This window comes from Hipposideros armiger, unplaced genomic scaffold, assembly GCF_001890085.2.
Source record: "Hipposideros armiger isolate ML-2016 unplaced genomic scaffold, ASM189008v1 scaffold_254, whole genome shotgun sequence".
In the NCBI taxonomy this organism is placed as follows: domain Eukaryota; kingdom Metazoa; phylum Chordata; class Mammalia; order Chiroptera; family Hipposideridae; genus Hipposideros; species Hipposideros armiger.
In genome coordinates, this window is record NW_017731604.1 from 2,094,674 (window position 1) to 2,113,890 (window position 19,217).

A 19,217-nucleotide genomic window follows, 5' to 3' on the forward strand; every position below is an offset into this window, starting at 1 on the left:
CTACCGTGTGTGGCCAGCAGCCAGCGTGAGCGGCCAGCAGCCGCAGTGAGCGGCCGTCCAGAAGCCAGTGACTGATCTGCCTCACCAGAGAAGAGCGCAATGATGGTGCCAACTTGGGCCAGTGAAGCAACATCCTCCACAACTAGATTGAAGAACAAAACGACAACAACTTGTCTGTTCCCCTTTCCCCAATTCCCCAGCACTGTTCCCATCCCCCCAATTCCCCAATAACAATCTTTAAAAAAAAAAGAATTACAAGGTGCATAATTTGTCTATTACTAAGAAATTAACAGCAAAACAGAATTATTGCAATATGTCTAAAACTCACTTATTCGGTTAAGATAAACAAAACAATCACTACAAGAAGGGGTGTCAGATCTTCATCCTACTGGGGGGCACCCAATGGGGAATTTAAATTTTCTAAGATATAAAGCAGTATCTGTTTCTCAGTCAGAGCTTCAGAATTTGTCACAATAGCAGTGTGCTTGGCCATGTCAGACACTGAGGCAGAGCTGGCTCCCAACACATACCTATATTTTAGCAGCATAATCTGACAAATAGGTGAAACCAAAGTTAAATGTTAGTATATGGGAGAGGGAGCAAAATTAATTTCAGACTTGCAGCCTATGTAAGTGAGAGGTTTTCAATGCCATTAAAAGACATGGGAAATTAAAGGGGGTTTTGGAGGGAACAGGATATGTTTTAGATTATATCATGGAAGGTCAAATGGTTGTAGGTCAGCCCAAGGGACATCTCTTGACTGCAGATAGAAAAATGGCTGGATGTTTTGCAGGAGAATTTCAGGAGTATGAATAAAGTCATAAGTATGATCTCTAGTTGAAGCCACAGAAAGAGCTGCAATTACTGGAGAGCTTGTAGAGAAAAAAATGGAGAGTTGATGCATAAACCTACATTAGAGAAGAAGAAAAATGGAAGCTAACAAGAGAATTTGTAAGCTGTATTGTGCAGTATTTAGTTAAGAAGTACTTGCAAGGACATCTTGAGGAACGACAAAGTACAGAATAAGAAATGGACTAACATTAGGTCCTGTTGAAGAGGGAAAGCCGAGGTAGCAGAAATAAATAGCAACCAGGATTATTTTCAAAGTTACACAACTGAAGGCTCACTTTTTCTAAGTATTCTCAATTCTTAGATTGCCATTCTGCTTACTTACCATATGAGAAGTGCTTACATTGCAAGTGCCTATTGTAAATTTATTGATTGGGTCTGATATCTCCTGTAAGAAGACAAAGTAGATGAAAGCTGAGCATGCCTGTGGTCATTCAAATGCATTTTCATTTATAAAAGTACAGTAGTAATTTGATTTTTGTATGTATGGGAGAGATAGTACTCAAATAAATGATCATCTTTGATATACAATTACAATATGTGTAATTTGTGAATCACTATAGATATTAGCTCAAATGGTTGTGACATAATCATCATGTGCAGGGAACCCGTATGGTTTTAAAATAGTTTATATGAAAAAGAAGTAGGGAGTTTGGATGATGGAAAGTTTGATACATGTCAGAAACACCATCATGCGGATGAGAGATTTGACTTGTACCATGTGGCCCAGTAGGGTTGAACTAATAGAATGGATTTCTCTTACCTTTATGAACAGACTTGTGTTCTTTCCTGGCCCTTGTGAAAAAATCCCTGGCCTGGGAGTAAGGAGACCTGGGTTCAAGTCCTGGTTGTATCCCTTGTTGAGTCCTTTTCCTTCTCTGAACCTTAATTTCTTCTTGTACAGAACTAAATATAATGATCTCCAAGGGTCGTATAAAAACTAGGGGCTCTAATCTGATGACAATACCAACACTGGTCTGATTTCTCACCCCGGCAGATGACAACCAGATCTTTGTGCAGACCTACAGCGATATGCCACTGTTGATCACTGTGTTTACTGGAACCCAAGAGGTGGTTGTGCCTTGCCGGGTCACTTCTCCTGATGTCAATGTCAAGCTTCAGTTGGTAAGTTGCATTATTGAGATCTCAGATAAAGGACTTGCTGCTATCTAGGGTATGAAACACAAAGAGAGTAGGGGACAGTGTTTCAGTCTCATTTCTGGTACTTGCTCCAGCTGTGTCATGTCTGCTTCTTTGGAGCAGCACATAAAAGCAGACATACTACCATTTTGCCTTGGACCAGTGTCACCACAAGAGGGTTGTACAAAGTAGGGGGAAAAGAAATGGATGCTTAGATGCCCTGTACAGATCCATGTGGACTATATTTAAATGTCCATATCCAGAGCTCTGGGGCGAGAGTGTTCGTTTTTCTTAAATAGAGAGAAAATAGTGGATAGTTTTCAGAAATATATATAAGGAGAAGAGGAGAGGGAGTGGAAACTCACCTATCTAACTTGATTAGTTAAATCAATTGTGGTGATAAATATAGTAACATATATCCCTTGTAGTTCACCTTCACATCTACCAAAGCCCTCGGTATCCATAGTTGTATAACATTACTACAAATTTTAAAATTGATTAATGTATATCACCTCCTTTGAGATACACATGTAACTGTTCTGTAAAGTGGATAAAACTAGCTTTATTATTTCCATTTTACACATGAGGGATCTTAGGCTTAGAGAACTTCCTATGGTCTATATTTCGTAAGGGTCAGAGTCAAAAGTAAAAACCAAGTATTCTGATTCCCTGCCCAGTGTTTGTGGCCTCCTTCAGAGTGATAGGCTACCTGTATTTTTCCCCTGGTTACATTGTTCCTTTGCTCCCAAGCCCTTTTTCATTTTCTTGTTAGGAAAAAGCTGTGAACCTCCCACAGCAGCAGGCAATGATCCCCTTATTGTCCTTCCATAGGGGGTGTCAGCTTTTTCCCATTGCCTTTTGTCAGTACAGCTGTGAAAGCTGAGTGGTGGGTCAGCCAGGAAATTTTCTGGTAGCATCAGCTGATGTGGCATAGGAAGATGCATAAGGCAGAAGAATTTAAGCTTAACAAGCTCCACCAGACCTTGGAATCCACTAGCTACTCCCTGAAGGTCACACTATCGTTTTTTGGTAAGCCCTCCTCTTCCCAAGCCTGTCTGCCCCTAAAGTTGTTAGAAAGTCCTTTATATGCTCAGTGGGGCAGTCCTCAGAGCCATGCTGAAGTCCTCCCTCCATTGACCTACCAGCTCTCACTCTTCCCTGGGACATTCTATCAGCTCTTCTGAAAGGAAACGGAAGGTGCTCCTTGTCTTTGGGACTTGATCCAAAAAGAAGCAGTAGTGTGTGGGGATGGGTGGAGCAGGGAGGATGCAGTCTGCTATAGAGTTTATGTGCTTGGCTGGCCACCTCATCCTTCCTCTACCTACTATGCAGGGAAGGTGGCCTGACCCACCCACCAGGCCTCCTTTTCCTCCTCCCCAGGCTAGCCTCCGGTGGAGCTTGGAGTCACTGTGTCTCTTTCTTCTGCCAAAAGGAAGCACTAGGTGGAGAAGGGACTGACCTGGCTAATTTCAGACATCCTTTTCTAAAATTAAACCTCACTAGTCAGCCAATTTACCTCCAGAGGATGTCCCTGGGTATGGGAGTAGAGACATAACCAGGACTTGCTTTTTTCTAAGGCCTTAGCTGCTATCTTGCCTAAGATTTAATTAGAGTAGGCAATCTCATGGTAGCCAGACAATTCCCCCTTCCACTCAAAGGAGATTCAAAACACCAACCCATAACATTCCACTTTCTTTTAAAATCAACCAACATTTTCCACAGTTCAAGTTAGCTTCTTTATTATCTCACTGTATTTTGAAAAAAAAAACATCTTAACTGCTGGCATTTAAAAAGAGTTATAGACTGAAGACTCTACCTCAACCCTTAGACACCACTTTCAGCCTGAAGCTTGGCTACTGTGATCTGAGTGGTGGATAAAAAGGGTACCCCTGAAGAAGGTATAGGAGGGTTTTTTATCACGTTGTAAATAGGTCTTGAGTTGTTCTCTAGAATCAGGTCAGTTTCCTTAAGCTCACAGAAAGAGAGGAGTTCTGAACTAAGAATTAGGAAACCTGGAATGTAGGTTGGATAACGATCTTTAGCCAGGTAGGGGACTGAATGTGGATTATGCCTTGTAAAATGCAATAGGCTGTACAGGTAAAAGTGCTGTATAATGACGGTCATTAGGATTGGAATTTCACTTCTTGGCTGTGTATTCCTACTTCCTGCTCTGCCACACAGACCCATGTAAGTGTGTGCTTTTTCCTTCTTGCCTTTTCAGTCTCGTCACTGAGTTTCAGTGATAATCAGCAGGTGGAGGAGAGAGAAGAGTGCCCCTTTTCCTAAAGTGTTGCTTCAGCAGAAGTGAGCTTTAGTTAAAAGCAAGCCAACAGTGTATTCAAGAGTTTACCCAATGGTAACTAACAGTAACTAAAGCCAAATTCATGAAGAAGGAAAACAAAACTCATCCTGAGGTCAAATTCAATATAATTTGCTTCAGTCCAACACAAGTACTATGTCTACTTTATGCCAAGCACTGCCCAAACATAGTAATAGCAAATTACCATAACGAATTACCACAAACTGAGTGGCTTAAAACTATAGAAATGTGTTCTCTCATGGGCCTATAGGCCAGAAGTCTGAAATCAAGGTGTTGGCAGGGACATCCTTCTCCTAAAGACTCTAGGAGAGAATCCTTCTTTACCTTTTCCAGTGTCTGGTGGCTCCACACCTTCCTTGGCTTGGGGCTGCATAACACCGACCTCTGTCACTGTCTTTACATGGCTTTCGCCTTCTGTCTCTATGTGTGTTTTCTCTTCTTCTGTCTCTTATAAGGACATATAAATGGGATTTAGGGCCCAGCCTAATCCAGGATGATCTATCTCCTCTCAAGATCCTTAAGTTAGTTATATCTGTAAAGATTCTTTTTACAGATAGGACCTTTGACAGAAATAACATCTCATTCAGAAGTCCAAGTACATATATTTTTTGGAGGGTGGGAATTACTATTCAACACCCTTACCAGTTGAATTACTATTCAACATCATTACAGGCCCTTACCAGTGTCAGGCACTCTGCTGAGAGCTTTAGTTGCATGATCTCATTTAATATTCACAACTGATGTTCTCAGGGTTCGATTCCTGCCTTCCAAGTAGTGTGGTATCAGTGTGTGTGTGTGTGTGTGTGTGTGTGTGTGTGTGTGTTGGAAGAAGATTTCATACTGGCCTTAATAATTTGTTTGTTTGACTAAATGCCCTATTAGATGCCTGTATGTACCAGACACAATGGGAGGGCAGAGGAGAAAGAGACTGCTTGCCTGAGGCAGTCTTCACTGAGGAGCTGAGCTGGTAACAACCTGGGACCTGATAAATAAGTAGAAACACCATAGGTAGATAATTGGGCAAGGAACACAAATAGAGATATGAAAACATGAAGGGGTAGCCAGTATTATTGGTTGAAAGTGACAGAAATCCAACCAAATCTAACACACTAGAATTGCCTTAGGTAAAATGGAAAGTGTATTTCCAAAGGAAGAATATGGCTAAGCCTCAGGAGCATGTGTTCAGTAACAGCTCCTCTCTCGAATACCACAGACCTGCTTCTTTCACAAAGGGGAGATGGTTATGTACAGGGCAGTAAGTATTCATTGCCAGAGAAGAACTGAGGCATTCCCTCTCTGACAACGAATTAGGAAATAATCACAGGGAAGGGTTTTGATTGCCCTACCTAGAATCCGATGACCACTTCTAGACTAATCACTGTAGCCAGAGAGGCAGGCTTTGTATGAAAATGGCAGCTCCCATACAAACTACATACTTAAAGCACATGTTTGTGTAGTGGGAAGAGGGATGCCAGGGCAGGTTAGTAGGAAGAGGTAGGATAAGAATAAGGGGAGGGTCCTATTCTGATAAATTGTGTCTAATATAGATAAATTAAGTGTCTAATAGAGATCTAACTTAGGATGGAAGGGAAGGGGAAGGGCAGAACAGAGAGATTTTAAATCTAATAGAAGAAATTTTAACCTTGGCACTACTAAAATGTGGTTTCAGATAGCTCTTTGTTGTGGGGTGGGGGCTATCCTGTTCATTGTGGGATGTTTAACAGCATCCCTGGCCTCTGCCCACTAGACATCAGTAGCAACCCCTTCCTCCCAGTTGTGACAACAAAAATGTCTCTAGACATTGCCAAATGTCCCCTGAAGAGCAAACCCCCTCCCCCATCCTCTTCTGAACCACTGATCTATAGGATTAATTAAGTGAATGAATTGTTCTTAGGAATGAGGCAAATGGAACACAAATTAAGACACAGAGTCTTCATTTTAGCACTGCAATCAGACTGTGGAATATTTTAGTATCCCACTGACACTGAATTTCTGCATAACCAGGCAATAAACTCCAGGTTTTTGACTCTCATGAATTACTGAATTCAGTTACCTTCTCAGCCTTTATTTTTTAAAATTTATCCCATGTTATTTATGTTTTCCTTATTTCATGGTATTGCTTTTTAATTGTTAAGTTCTCTGAGGATCCTAGTGTCTGGTAGTTAAGTACATTTAGATGATGGTGAAATTACCAACGATGTAAGGGCTTCTCAAAGGGGTCTAACAAAGATTCTGGTGAAAAGTGATATTTGAAAAATGCTTTTAAATATTTTTATTTGACTTAATATTTAAGAAGTTAAAAAATATGAAACTAAAAGGAAATGTGGTAAGCTTTCAACTCTAAGTTTTTTACAATGTGTAATTAGACAATTAGATGACGATCTTGTTCTGAGGTTAAGGATAAAAAGGCTTTGGGTAGATTCTGTTGGGTAAGAATAAGAGAACTGAACTGGGAGTCAAAAAGGGATAAAACCTCAGTGTTGGAAGAGACCTTGAAGTCTAATTTGCTACCTGATGCAAAAATTATTTTATAGCATCCTGGGCAAATAGTCATCCAACTCTTGCTTCAGTGTTTTCAGTGACACAGAGGTCACCATCTTCTTATTAAGCCAAAATATGCATCACTGTCATTTCTACTCACTTGTCCACATTTGACCCTCTGAAGTTATACTCAAGTTGAATTCTTCTCCCAAGTTCCCAAGTAAGAATTCCTCATATACTAGGAAAAGAGCTACCCTACCCCTAACCAATCACCAACCTCACCTACCACTTTCCATCCTCAAATGTTCTCTTTTGTCAGGCTAAAAATGTCCTGTTTCTTAAATTATTACTTATATCACAATGCTCCCAGAACCTTCATAGTTCTGATCATCCTCTTTTGGTTATGCTTCAATTTGTAAAGATCCTCCTTAAAATGTAGGGTCTAGTCTCACACACCAATGGACGTTAATTGGAATATTTTTGCTGTGATGGACTTTGGCAAAATACATCAAGTGCCTGGAAAATGCTTGTACCCTTTGACCTAATAATTATGCATTGTGTCAGGTGAATAAGCAAAGACTTAAACATAAAGATATTCATTGCCACATTATTTTCAATAACAAAACCAAAAGTTATTATAACAAATATTTAACAATAAAAGAATGGTTAAATAAATAATATAATAACCAATATTATACTGCTATTAAAATTATGTTTATGAAGAGTTTTTAGTAATATGATAACATCCTAATGATATAATGTAAAATAGGAAAAATCCAGGCTAAATTGTGTTTACAGTATAAGTATAGATATGTACCAATGTATACATACTTAGAAAAAGGACTATAAGTAAATATGTTTCATTGTTCCTAGTGGCTATTTTTGGGTTATAAGTCATTATTATTTTTCATTGCTTTCTCCAATATTTTTGAAAAATGTTCACAATTGGTATGTATTACTTTTATATTCACCAAAAGAAGATTTAGCAATCCAGGTCTATTTAGAAACCACTAGTTGAGAGTAAGCATTCAGTCTGTACTGTTTGCAGCTGGAACCCTAGGGCCCAGCACAGAGTAGACACTGTTAAATATTAAATGTTTGAATGAATGAAAATACCAGCTATAAATGAACAAATGGACTTCATGTAGGCCACTAAGTTCATTAAAGTCCTTTTCATATGTCCTTTCCTGAGGCAGAAAGAGCCACCCAGAGTGACAGATCATCAGTAAATATCGGGGCCCTGATGAGCAGATGTAGAACCTGGGAAACTGACAGCTCCAGCTCTCTCATATATCTTAAAAAGAAGGCCATAGTGAATCTTAGCATAGGCTCTAAACATCTCTAATAGAAGAGATCTGAACCTTGATATTTAATCCAATAATAAGCAATCAGTTAGGCAAGGTATCCCCTATAAACTTCATCTGTAAAATGAGTGTAACAATAATACCTACCTCATAGGGTAGTTGTGAAGATTAAATGAGCTAATACAGTGCCTGGCACATGGTAAGCATTGTCTACATGTTTACTAGTGTAATTATTATTTGTTGAGTATCTAGTTTGAGCTCAGAGCTGTGCTAATCTCTGAGAAGAAAACAAAGGTTAACCAGCACAGACTCAATCCAGAGGCAGCTTGTGTGGGAGAGGGGGAGGACAGGTCACTTCTCTCCTGTGGCTTCAAAGCAGAGAGCTTGGGCATGACACTGAGGACTGGCAAGATCTTTATATTTATGTCTTCCTGTGTCCTCCTTTCCTTGCCCCACAGTTACACCCTGCCACATTCACCTATGCAAGCCAAAACTGGGATCCCCGGAAAGGCTTCACTGTGACCCGACCCTCCTACCACTTCTACAGCAGCATACTCCAGTGCATTGCTGAAGTCAATGGGAAGACACACAGGTCATTGTATCTCCCACAGCGTTTGGGTATGTGATCTTGTGCTTTCAGGTTAAGAAATGGGATCCTGCTCCTCCTGAGAATCACTTGCTATTTGTATAAACCTTACTCCAGCTACAATCTCTTCCATATTAATAACCAGGGATTCTAAGCTTTTATTTTAAGAACTGAATGTATGTCAGAAAAAAAAGCCCAGTTCTTGACTGTTTCCAGTTGCCTGATCTGTTGACCCATAAAATTAGTGGTTTGTCAGTGTCTAGCAATAAATACTCAACTTTTATAAGAATTTATAAAACTATGAAATGATGGCACATATTGTGGCTAACCAATAGACATCTTGGAGTTCTATGTTAATGCTGCCCTTGTATAGAAGTGAAGATGGGCCTCTAACTCAGGGAAGGCCCCTTGCTCAGAGAATTCAGAAATGTGGCAGAATTAACCACAGAAGGGCTGGATGGCTTCAGATCACTAGAAGGAAAATCTTCCTGATGGAGAGGTTATTAAACTGGTTATAAAATTTCCTAAGCAAGATTCTAGAATCCTTTTCACTGAAAAAGCTTAGGAACTAGAAAGATAATCCCTGCTACCACCACCAACCCTTTTGATACAGTTTATATAAAATCTCATGGAACATTCTGGTTTGGTTTTGAGTCTACATTTCTCAACTAAGAAAGGGAATGAGGAATTGAGAATTCTAAAAAATATTCCATAATTAACATATTTGTCTTTTGCCTTCTTTGTCAGTATCACCATGCCATATGATCTATTTTCCAGAAACCAAGAAAGAAAATATCTCCATCAGATACAGCCACCAGAGACTTCTAATAGGAGACACCCTTTTCCTGCAGTGTGTTGCAGAGACCACGTTCAATGGACGAATCAAACTGAACTGGGTGTTTAATCGGCAAAATGTAAGGACACTGTCCCTACTCCAAATATTTACAAATCTGCCAACATCCTCTTTCCCTGCCATTCCCAGTCAGTTTCTACTCTGCGTCAAGAACCAGGCAAAGTGCTAAGCGAATCAAAAAATTGAATAATAAACAGCTTCTGCATTTAAGGAGGCCAGTCTTGTGGGGGGACTGCATTTCACTTTGCATCATATCATGGTTCGTTAATTACATATGTGATTTAATAGAAGTGCAGGAAAAATGTCAGCTCTTCATAGGGATTTTCTTCAGCTTCCTGTATAGCTGTGATAAGTTAGGTTCCTAGGAGTGCTCAATAATCTCAACTGACATATTCTTTTTTTCTGTCCCACCCCACAGTCCAAGACAATACCCAGGTGTTGTGAAGTGAAAAGGAACTTGTACCAAGGGTCCCCTGTGTACAAAAGCTACAGTAACTTGACCATCTGGAATGTAACTATGGAAGACAAGGGTTTGTACATTTGCAGGGAAGACAACAACACTGCCCTGCAAGCCAACATCACCATCACAGTGTACAGTATGTAAAACTTTCTTTCCTGATTCTTTCTTGAGGACTGTCCTGCCTGCTGTAATCCCCTTATATATAAGGAATCATGCAGACATATTTTCATTTCCTCTCCCATTATTATGGTCTCTAAGGCTTAGAGTCCCAATGCTTTGGTGCAGAAATCAGAAAAGCTAGCAAATGTCAGGCAGTCCCTTTTCTGTTCTCTCACTCTGCCACGGGGATTGTATGCTGGAGAGCACTGTGATTTAACTCACACATTTTTGCATCTTGTTGGCTAGTTATATAATAGTTTTATGTTTTAAGGACTTGGGGTGAAGTAGCTCATCAGTATTTTGGCCCATGTAAAGACTAGATTCTTGAATGTTCTATCTTCTTTGCCAATTTGCAGTGTGATCTTGGATAACTTGCTTTACTTCCCTGAGCTTCGTTTTTCTCATCTATGATCATCATCATTTCACTCATCATCATAATATGAAGTTCGAGGGTGCTTCTAGCTTGTTTTTCTGATATCAGTGTGACCATAGATTGCCTGGTGGAAAGAACTAAGTGAACTTGAATTTAACCTGATTACCTTGTGTTCATGAAGTTCTTTTCTTACAAAGACACATACACATACATATGCACGCATACACATATACTCACACATGCTCACACAAACATATTAATATACATATCCCTCCTAGCACAGTTACATGGACATACCTAATTTTTGCATGTATACATGAAAACCCTAAGCCACAAATACTAATACCTATCCACACACAAATACAAACACACACACTCCGGGTTTTTTCTGTAGGAAGAAATTTTACCATTTACGCTCAATTGAACCCTCTACAGCCTGGTTTATAAGGCAACCTGCTTTAGTTCTCTCAGCCTCTGGGTTCCATGTAGCCACTGCTATCAAATGGGCTCCCTTTGGTTAGAAGCAAGATTAAAACTGACTAAAACTAAGGACAATATCTCATACAACAAAGAGTCCTGAGGTTTACAGTTACAGTGCTGATACACTTAGTGGATCAACAGTGTCCTCTAGAAGCCAGGTTCCTTTCCCTGTTTTACTCTGCCACTCTCAGAATCTTTAAAGTGCGCCTCATGCTGCCACAGTCCCAGACCCCATATGCCAAAGATAGTGTCTTAGAGACAGGAAAAAATGAAAATCCCATGACTTGTGTCTCTTTTTAAGAGTTTTGAAAATCTTCCCCAGAAGTCCCTGAGCTAATTTCCCCTTTTATTTCATTGTTCAGAAATACATTACCTGAGCATGTTTTAAATAATCACTTGGCAAGAAATAAGATCAACATGATTGGCTTAATTAGGTAGCTCTCAACTCACAGGCAGTATTGGAAATGCATAAGGGCATTTTTTACTTGTCAAAATGACGGGGGGTCGCTACTGGCAATGATTGGACAGACCAAGTATTATAAACAGCCTTCAAAGTTTAGGATAGTATTGCACAACAAAGAATTTTCCCTTACAGAATGCCAGCAGTGCTCCCCTCCAATTCACATTGAGAAACACCAGTTTATGACAATCAAGTTTGACCCTCTGGGGCTGTGAAGGATGTGACTGCTAATAGGAAGGGTGAACAAAATTGAGATTCAGTTATACCTTCTTCCTCTGACTCCATACCTGTCTACTTCCAGAGAAAGCCTTCCTCAATGTGAGCCACAAGAGAAGACGAATTTATGAGGTGACAGCTGGGCAAAGTATGCTCAAAATGGGAGTAAGGGTGGATGCTTTCCCTCTCCCCAATGTGACCTGGTAAGTAGAGCATTTTTTCCTGGGTATCTCTGTTCCTCAGAGTGTTTTACCCCCACCCTTAAGACCTGCTCCTTCAACACACCCTTATTGAGGGTCAGTCATATAGCAGAACCTGGGCTAGGTACTGAGGACTCAGAAATATACTCTAATCATAACCCTACTCTCAGGGCACTCACAGCCTCAGAAACTAGTGCTTTATCTCCTCCTCCACAGGTTTCTTTGTTTCCTTTTTCCTTTCTTGATCTCTTATGTATTTGGGGAAAAATGTGTTTTCTACTCTGAAAAGAGAGGTGGAAATAAGGCTGGGATGGTAGCCAAAGCCACTGTAGAATTCCACAATCTCAGGTTTGGAAGGAGTCTTGAAGGTGAACTTACCCAGTCTAACAGAGGTCCTTGAATACCAGGATAAGAAGTGATAAGGTAGAAAGAATATGGGCTTTTGAGCCAGACAAACCTGTGTTCCAGTTCCAGTTCATCAAGTTACTAAACAAGTTACTTACATTCTCTGAGCTTCAGTTTCTTTATCTGTAAAATCTGGGTGATGATATCCTGTCACAGAATTGTTCTGAGGAGTAAATTATAAGTTGTTGTTGTTGTTGTTGTGTTTATCTGTATTGCTTATTATGGTATGTAGTAGAGAACCATCAAAGGTTCTGGAGTCAGGAGTGATAGATTTGAAGCTAAGCTTTAGGAAGATTAATGTGGCCTTATGCAGTTTGGAATGGAGAAAGACTAGAGAAATAGCTACCGGTTTAGGGGGTTTTAGCAATAGTTCATGTGAGACATAATATGGGCCTGCAAAATCAGGAGACAATGGGAGTATAAGAAGGGATAGACCTGAGAAACATTTGCAGAGGATAATCTTTAGGATTCAGATTCCAATTAGATATATGAATTAAAACCCAAGGATCTGTAATCCTTCACAGTTTTCAAGCTTGGTGGATTATGAGACTGGTGGTGCTATTAACAGCCTATGCTTCATCAGGATGAAAAGGGGAGCATGAAAGGAACATGATGATGAGCTCATTTAGAGATAGTCAATGAATATTTGGAAATATGGGTCTGAAACTAGGTGTTGAAGCTGTAAACTAGAGAGTGGATAAATGCCCCCAGGAAGAGTACATAGGGAGAAAAGAGCCCAAAGGTAGAACCTGGGGGATCATTTATATTGGGTGGGGAGGTTATATGCCTTTCTTATCCTACTACTATGAATTACTGATATTTACACAGCACCCTACATGTATTCAGCTTATTAGCAACTCCTAAAATTTCTTAGTCAAAGCCCTCTCTCTCCGTATTTTACTGGTCTGCTAAAGTATTGGGTTGTCAGAAAAGTCATGACGTATTTTTTCTATGTTTTTTGTTGCAAAAATGTATCATGACTTTTCTGACAACCCAGTATTTTAAGTACTTACTCTGTATGGAGCACATATTTAAGGGGGAAGAAAATGGAAGAAGAGTCAGTGAAGAAGAGAGAGAAACAATGATTATAACAGTGTCCCAGAGGCTAAATGACGAAGACATGGTCCCTCAGTCAAACACTCCAGAAGACTGGAAGGTTGTAAATGCTGAGAGAAGGCCACTGGCTTTGATAAATAGGGCACTGGTGGGGAAATTGGAGAATATGATTTTGAAAGGGTGTCAGGGAGGAAAATCTGAGTTTAAAATGTTAAGGAATAGATGGAAAGTGAAGAAGTGGAAGCAAGCATGAGGGCACTTTCCAAAAGTTTTGACTATTAAGGAAAAAGGAAGAGACAGCTTCAATCTTTTACAACCAGTGTGGCTGTACTAAGGTGCTCCAGCATGGGAATTGTATGGAAATGATTCCACTGGTTTGTTTCTTCTTGCTGATTATGATGGAGCCGAACCCAAATGCCTCTGGTGTAGAAACCTGGATGTCCTAGAGGTCAGCACTGTACTAATCATTCCTTCCCCACGCCTCACAGGTTCAAAGATGAAAAGCCACTCCCAGTAAACCATACCTTTCAGCCTGATCCTCTTAAGTACAAACTCACAATCCTGGAAGTGAATGTAAAGCATGCTGGGAACTACACTTTTGCTCTGAGCAACACCAAGCATGGCCTCTACAAAAACCTCAGCATACAACTGATTGTCAATGGTGAGTTATTGGGATTTGGGAGTCATGCAACTCTTCCAGGTTCCTGTCTCTGTTTTGTTAGGAGAAAAAAAAAGATTCAAAGTAGGGATATGATAGGAACTACCTCAAGTATGCAGAGACAAGGGTTTTGAAGGTGGTTTTTGGTCACCAGGAGTTTGCTGATTAGCCCTCTATGCTGATAAAATTTTCAGAGTTCTGATGAATTCATTTCCTGTCATTTTCTGTTACCAAAGACCCTTAAAATTGGTCTCTTTTTATTGAGATAATGTAATTTGAGGTGAGGGGAGCCAAAACTCCACCTCAGTACCTTTTTCTGTACAGTAATACCTTGGTTTGTGAGCATAATTCGTCCCGGAAACATACTGCTCATATTGCAAGACATCGCCCATTTACCAAATTAAAATGTATTAGAAATGTTTGCTTGTCTTGTGGAACACTCACAAACCACATTACTCGCAATCCAAGGTTTTACTGTACATGAAAGGGACTGGAAGGAAAAGATTACATTGTCTTCCATGGCTTATCCTAGATGCACTCCCACTGATTTCCCTTGAAACTGAACAAAATGATATAATCAGACATTCTGAGCAGAGCCACCACCACTGTCTGCCTTATAATGTCCTTGCTCCAATTTTATCTAGCTGCTTGAAAGCCAATGTTGCTTAGCTAGCTTCTCTCCTACCCCAAACAAATGTTCTATTCTAGTCTCTCTGTCTCTGCATCGTCTTCCAGTGGAAGAGCTTTCAACCATTATGAGAAGCCTAGTTTACCTTTCACCTATATGTTGGGCTTCTGATAAGAAAGTGGGAAGTGGTGGAGTCCATGATAAATAAGAGCTGCTTTTGAATAGAACGATCCTTTCTTTTTTTAGCTTTTGCTCATCAGAGAGCAGACTAAGAAGGAGAAGCCAGCTGGGTCCTTATTTGTCTCTAGGACAATGCCTCCTCATCCTTTCTTTCTCCACACCACTGTTTTTGCAAAGGTGTAGGGGTTGGGGGAGGGGAGGGAAGCTTCCTAGATTCTTATCCAGCATCTTTGTGTTGTACAGCATCTTTGTGTTATCTATGTTATTTGTCCATTCTTGCTTACCTATGAATGTTCCCTGGATTTGTCTAGGTCTTCCAATATAAAAACAAGTGGGATAATTTGAAAAACTATAAATAGCTACCACCACTATCCTCTTCGCTACCATGATTGCCATAGTTAGATGATTTCCAGTCTGGACACTGGGATAAGCACTTGGTGGCTTGTTTGCCATCCCTGCTGGTCTCTCAATCATGTCTCATCACTTGTTACCCTGGCAGTCAGGTGGGCACATAATGAAGGAAAGGCTAGGCTTAGAATCTATTCTCAAACTCAGTTTCTCTGACTCAAGCTCTTACTGGACTTGTGACCTGAGGCAATTCACTTTGCCCTTGTGATCCTCTCTTTTGTCATCTTTAAAATAAGTATCATGATACCTGCCTTACAGGACTGTCATAAAAATGACACGAGTTGAAGAAAGTCTCATGTTTTGCTGTCATCTTTTCCTTATCTTTTATCAGAGTTCTTCTGCCAAAATTGTTGAACATTACTACTTCAGCAGCATATCTTAGGCACCCTAGTTACCAAGAAATAGTTTCTATATCAAGTGAAGTGTCTAGAGATAGACTATAGTCTATTCCAACTAAATAAAGGCCAAAGCCAAAATATAGAGCAAAATTCCTCATCCCTACCCACCACTATCACTTTCTCTATGTTCATTCTGTGCTAAAACTATTCTTTGCCTCAGGATTTCACTATTGGACTGTCTGAAGAAGAAAGAAAGAGAGCAATAAAAACCTGTTAATACTTTCCATCTGTCCTAAGGGCTCTCTGGTAAAAAACCATGTAGTCTGTGCTTTTTCAAGATCATTGCCTTTTTTGTTTTCATATGGTTCCAAATGATGCCTTAGTGATACCACCATATTAAATAAACTCATTTCAGAGTTTTCCAGCACCAAACAAACAAACAAATAAACAAAAAACTGCTCAAGGTTGATAGGGAACTAAGGTACTGGTCACCAGCTGTGATCTCTTTTCCCACGTCCCTATAGAATGGCCTGAGGAGGCTTTGTTTTTTCCTCTTACTGCAGCCCACACTTGCCTCTCACAGTCCACTGATAGCTAAAGAAATAGTTGATTTGCAGGCACAGGGTTGGGAGGAGGCATAAGTCTTTAGTTTCTGTATTAGCTCCTTACACTAACCCCTGTGTACCCGAAAAGAAATACGAAATATACTTTTAGGTCCTAAAAGACTCAGATAGTTGAATCTGATTTAAGCACCCATACAGACAGGGTTGCATAGCCCTGGACTAGGTGTATGGGATATATGATTAAAATATAACTATGGGTTCTCGCTTTTCAACCTGCATATACTCTAGTAGAAGAAATAGAAAAGCAGTATAGCAGCACAGCCTAGCAGAAATAGTTCACCATCCCAAATGGGAAAAATCACTCCAAATATAAAACTTGGAAATAGGGGTCAAGAGAAAACAAATAACCCAAGTAGGGGTCACCCAGCTGGTTCAAAGCATAGGACCATCTAATTCTCCCCCTTATCCTGTTCATTTTAAAGATGGGGGAAAAACTGAGGCCCAGAGTAAGGAAGTGACTTATTCAGCGTCTCATATAGTATGTTAGAAAGCAGCCAAAACTTAATGTAAGACTTCTGTGTTAGTTAAGTTCTAGATTTGGCTGCTGTTTTAGATATTCCAAATGACAATGACTAGACTTATTGTGGTAATCATTTCACAGTGTATGCAAATATCAAATCACTGCATTGTACACCTGAAACTAATATAATGTTATATGTCAATTATACCTCAATAAAAATTAATAATATTAATATAACAAAGTAAATACAATAATTTTAAAAATATGCTTAAATATTTGAAGACCCATAAAATAAAAACCACAACAACAGTAACAGTGACTTAAACAAGATAATACAGAACCACCCTGGTCAGTGATCCAGGATCCTTGTTGCTCTGCTGTTCCTAAAGTGTTGTTCTTATCCATATGGTCTGAGATAGATTTCTACCACCAAATGGGGAAAGAGGACTCATGCTCTACCATTTTAAGAACATCACAGGGAATTTGCATACACCAGAACTTAGTCTCATGGTCACCCTAGCTGCTTAGGAGGATAGGAAACATAGTCTTTAAATAAGCAGTTATATTCCCAGTTATAAAATCTATTACTGTGGATGAAGGGGAAAAAGAAATAAGGGAAAAACAAGCAGTGTGTGCCATGTATACTGTTGCACAACTATAGTTCAGAGACATGAACTTTGTCTTCATGCATTTGTCCTTTCCTGTAGTTTGATTAACACTTATATCAGCTTCAGATCTGGATGGGGTTGTGGTCTTATTCCTAACCTAAATGACTCATGGCAAGGTAGCAGAAAGCAGGTGGTACTATGCTTGGTTGGGTATGCTCATTAGTGTGACCCTAAAGACCTGCAGTCTTGGGGAAGTGGATTTAGCAGACCTGGACTGCACGGGTGCTCTCCTCAATAGCCGCAGCCTCCACTGCCAACTGGCCCCACACCCATATTTGAGGGAGATAAAGTGATTGCAAGTTTAGCAGCTCAGTCCAGAAGAGTCTCTGTCTATCCCTTTGACTGTCCTGACTGTCATAGGAACCATCAGACCATAGGCTGCCCCATGGTTTCTGAGCTTCCCCTGCATCATTCTTGGTGTTGTGGAAAGCATGACTGGGATATGTGGCCTTGACGAACAGGGGAGTAGAGGGAGAGAGAAAAGGAGGTACAGGATTGGCTCTACTCCCAACTAGGAAGCAATGGAAATTCCCGTTGAGGGGGTCCATGAAATACTCCCCCAACATCCCTAGCATCTGCTCTTACTCTACTCGACCACTTAGGCTCCTCTGGGAAAACTTCTTAACACATTATCCAGAACATTTTTATGTCAGGTCATTTTGCATGACTTTTTTCATAGCCTCCCAGCCTTCCAAGGGCAGATCACCCTTCAGAGGATTTCTATCAAAAGGCCAGGACAATGCAAAGTGATTGCATTTGTGCTAGTACTAACAAATGTGGCAGGATGGGAAGAAGAAGAGACATATTAGCCTTACTCCCAAATCAAAATGTTCTAAATTCTATCTCTCACTTCCACAATTTCTAAATTTGTAGAATCGGTGTGATAATAATATGTAACCTTAAATACCTTTCTGTCTAGTATATGTTTATACTGGGAAAATAAAACTATCTATCTTGTATGACCCTGAAAGGCAAAAACTTAATTGAAGGGAGTCAGTTTCTGGCTAAATATAAGAGGAATTGTGTCTTTTAAACAACAAAACTTAGTTCAAACTATATTACAAAGTGATGGTAATCAAAACAGTGTGATAGTGGCATAAAAACAGACACATCAATCAGTGGAAGAGGATAGCCCAGAAATAAACCCACATATATATGGTTAATTAATTTATGACAAAGGAGTCAAGAATCTACAATGGGAAAGGACAACCTATTCAATAAATGGTGTTGGGAAAACTGGAGAAATACATTCAAAAGACTGAAACTGTCTTATACCATACACAAAAATTAACTCAAAATGGATTAAAAACTTTAATGTAAGACCTGAAACTATAAAACTCCTAGAAGAAAACAGGAGATAAGCTCCTTGACATCGATCTTGGCAATGACTTTTTGGGCCTGACTCCAAAGGCAAGGGAAGCAAAAGCAAAAATAAACAAGTGAGACAACATAAAACAAAAAACTTCTGCACAGTGAAGGAAATGAGCAAAAAAGTGAAAAGGCAGACTACTGAATGAGTGAAGATATTTGCAAATCACATTTAATAAAGGGTTAATATAAAAAATATATAAAGAATTCATATAATACAACAACAATAAAACAATCCAACTTTAAAAAATGGGAAGAGTATCTGAATAGACATTTTTTTCAAAGAGGACATGCACATGGCCAACAGGCACATGAAAAGAAGTCAGACATCACCAATTATCAGGGAAATACAAATCAAAACCACAATGAGATATCATTTCACACCTGTCAGAATGGCTATCATCATCGAAACAAGAAATAGCAAGTGTTGGTGAGGATGTGGAGAAAATGGAACTCTGATGCAGTATTTGTGGGAATGTAACTTGGTAATGTATTTACATATACTTGTATACATACACACATGATAGAATACTACTCAGCCCAG

At 39.7% G+C, this 19,217-nt stretch overlaps 1 protein-coding gene across 1 annotated transcript in view; it reads left to right on the forward strand.

Annotated features, from left to right (window-relative positions):
• LOC109390085 (vascular endothelial growth factor receptor kdr-like) overlaps nucleotides 1-19,217 on the forward strand; it is a 286,991-nt gene that overhangs the window by 110,785 nt on the left and 156,989 nt on the right. Inside the window, exons 5-10 of the mRNA XM_019656126.1 lie at nucleotides 1,847-1,974; nucleotides 8,553-8,712; nucleotides 9,458-9,594; nucleotides 9,952-10,129; nucleotides 11,767-11,884; nucleotides 13,831-14,003. Coding sequence (XP_019511671.1) covers nucleotides 1,847-1,974; nucleotides 8,553-8,712; nucleotides 9,458-9,594; nucleotides 9,952-10,129; nucleotides 11,767-11,884; nucleotides 13,831-14,003 — 894 coding nt within the window. The remainder of the gene's footprint in view (nucleotides 1-1,846; nucleotides 1,975-8,552; nucleotides 8,713-9,457; nucleotides 9,595-9,951; nucleotides 10,130-11,766; nucleotides 11,885-13,830; nucleotides 14,004-19,217) is intronic.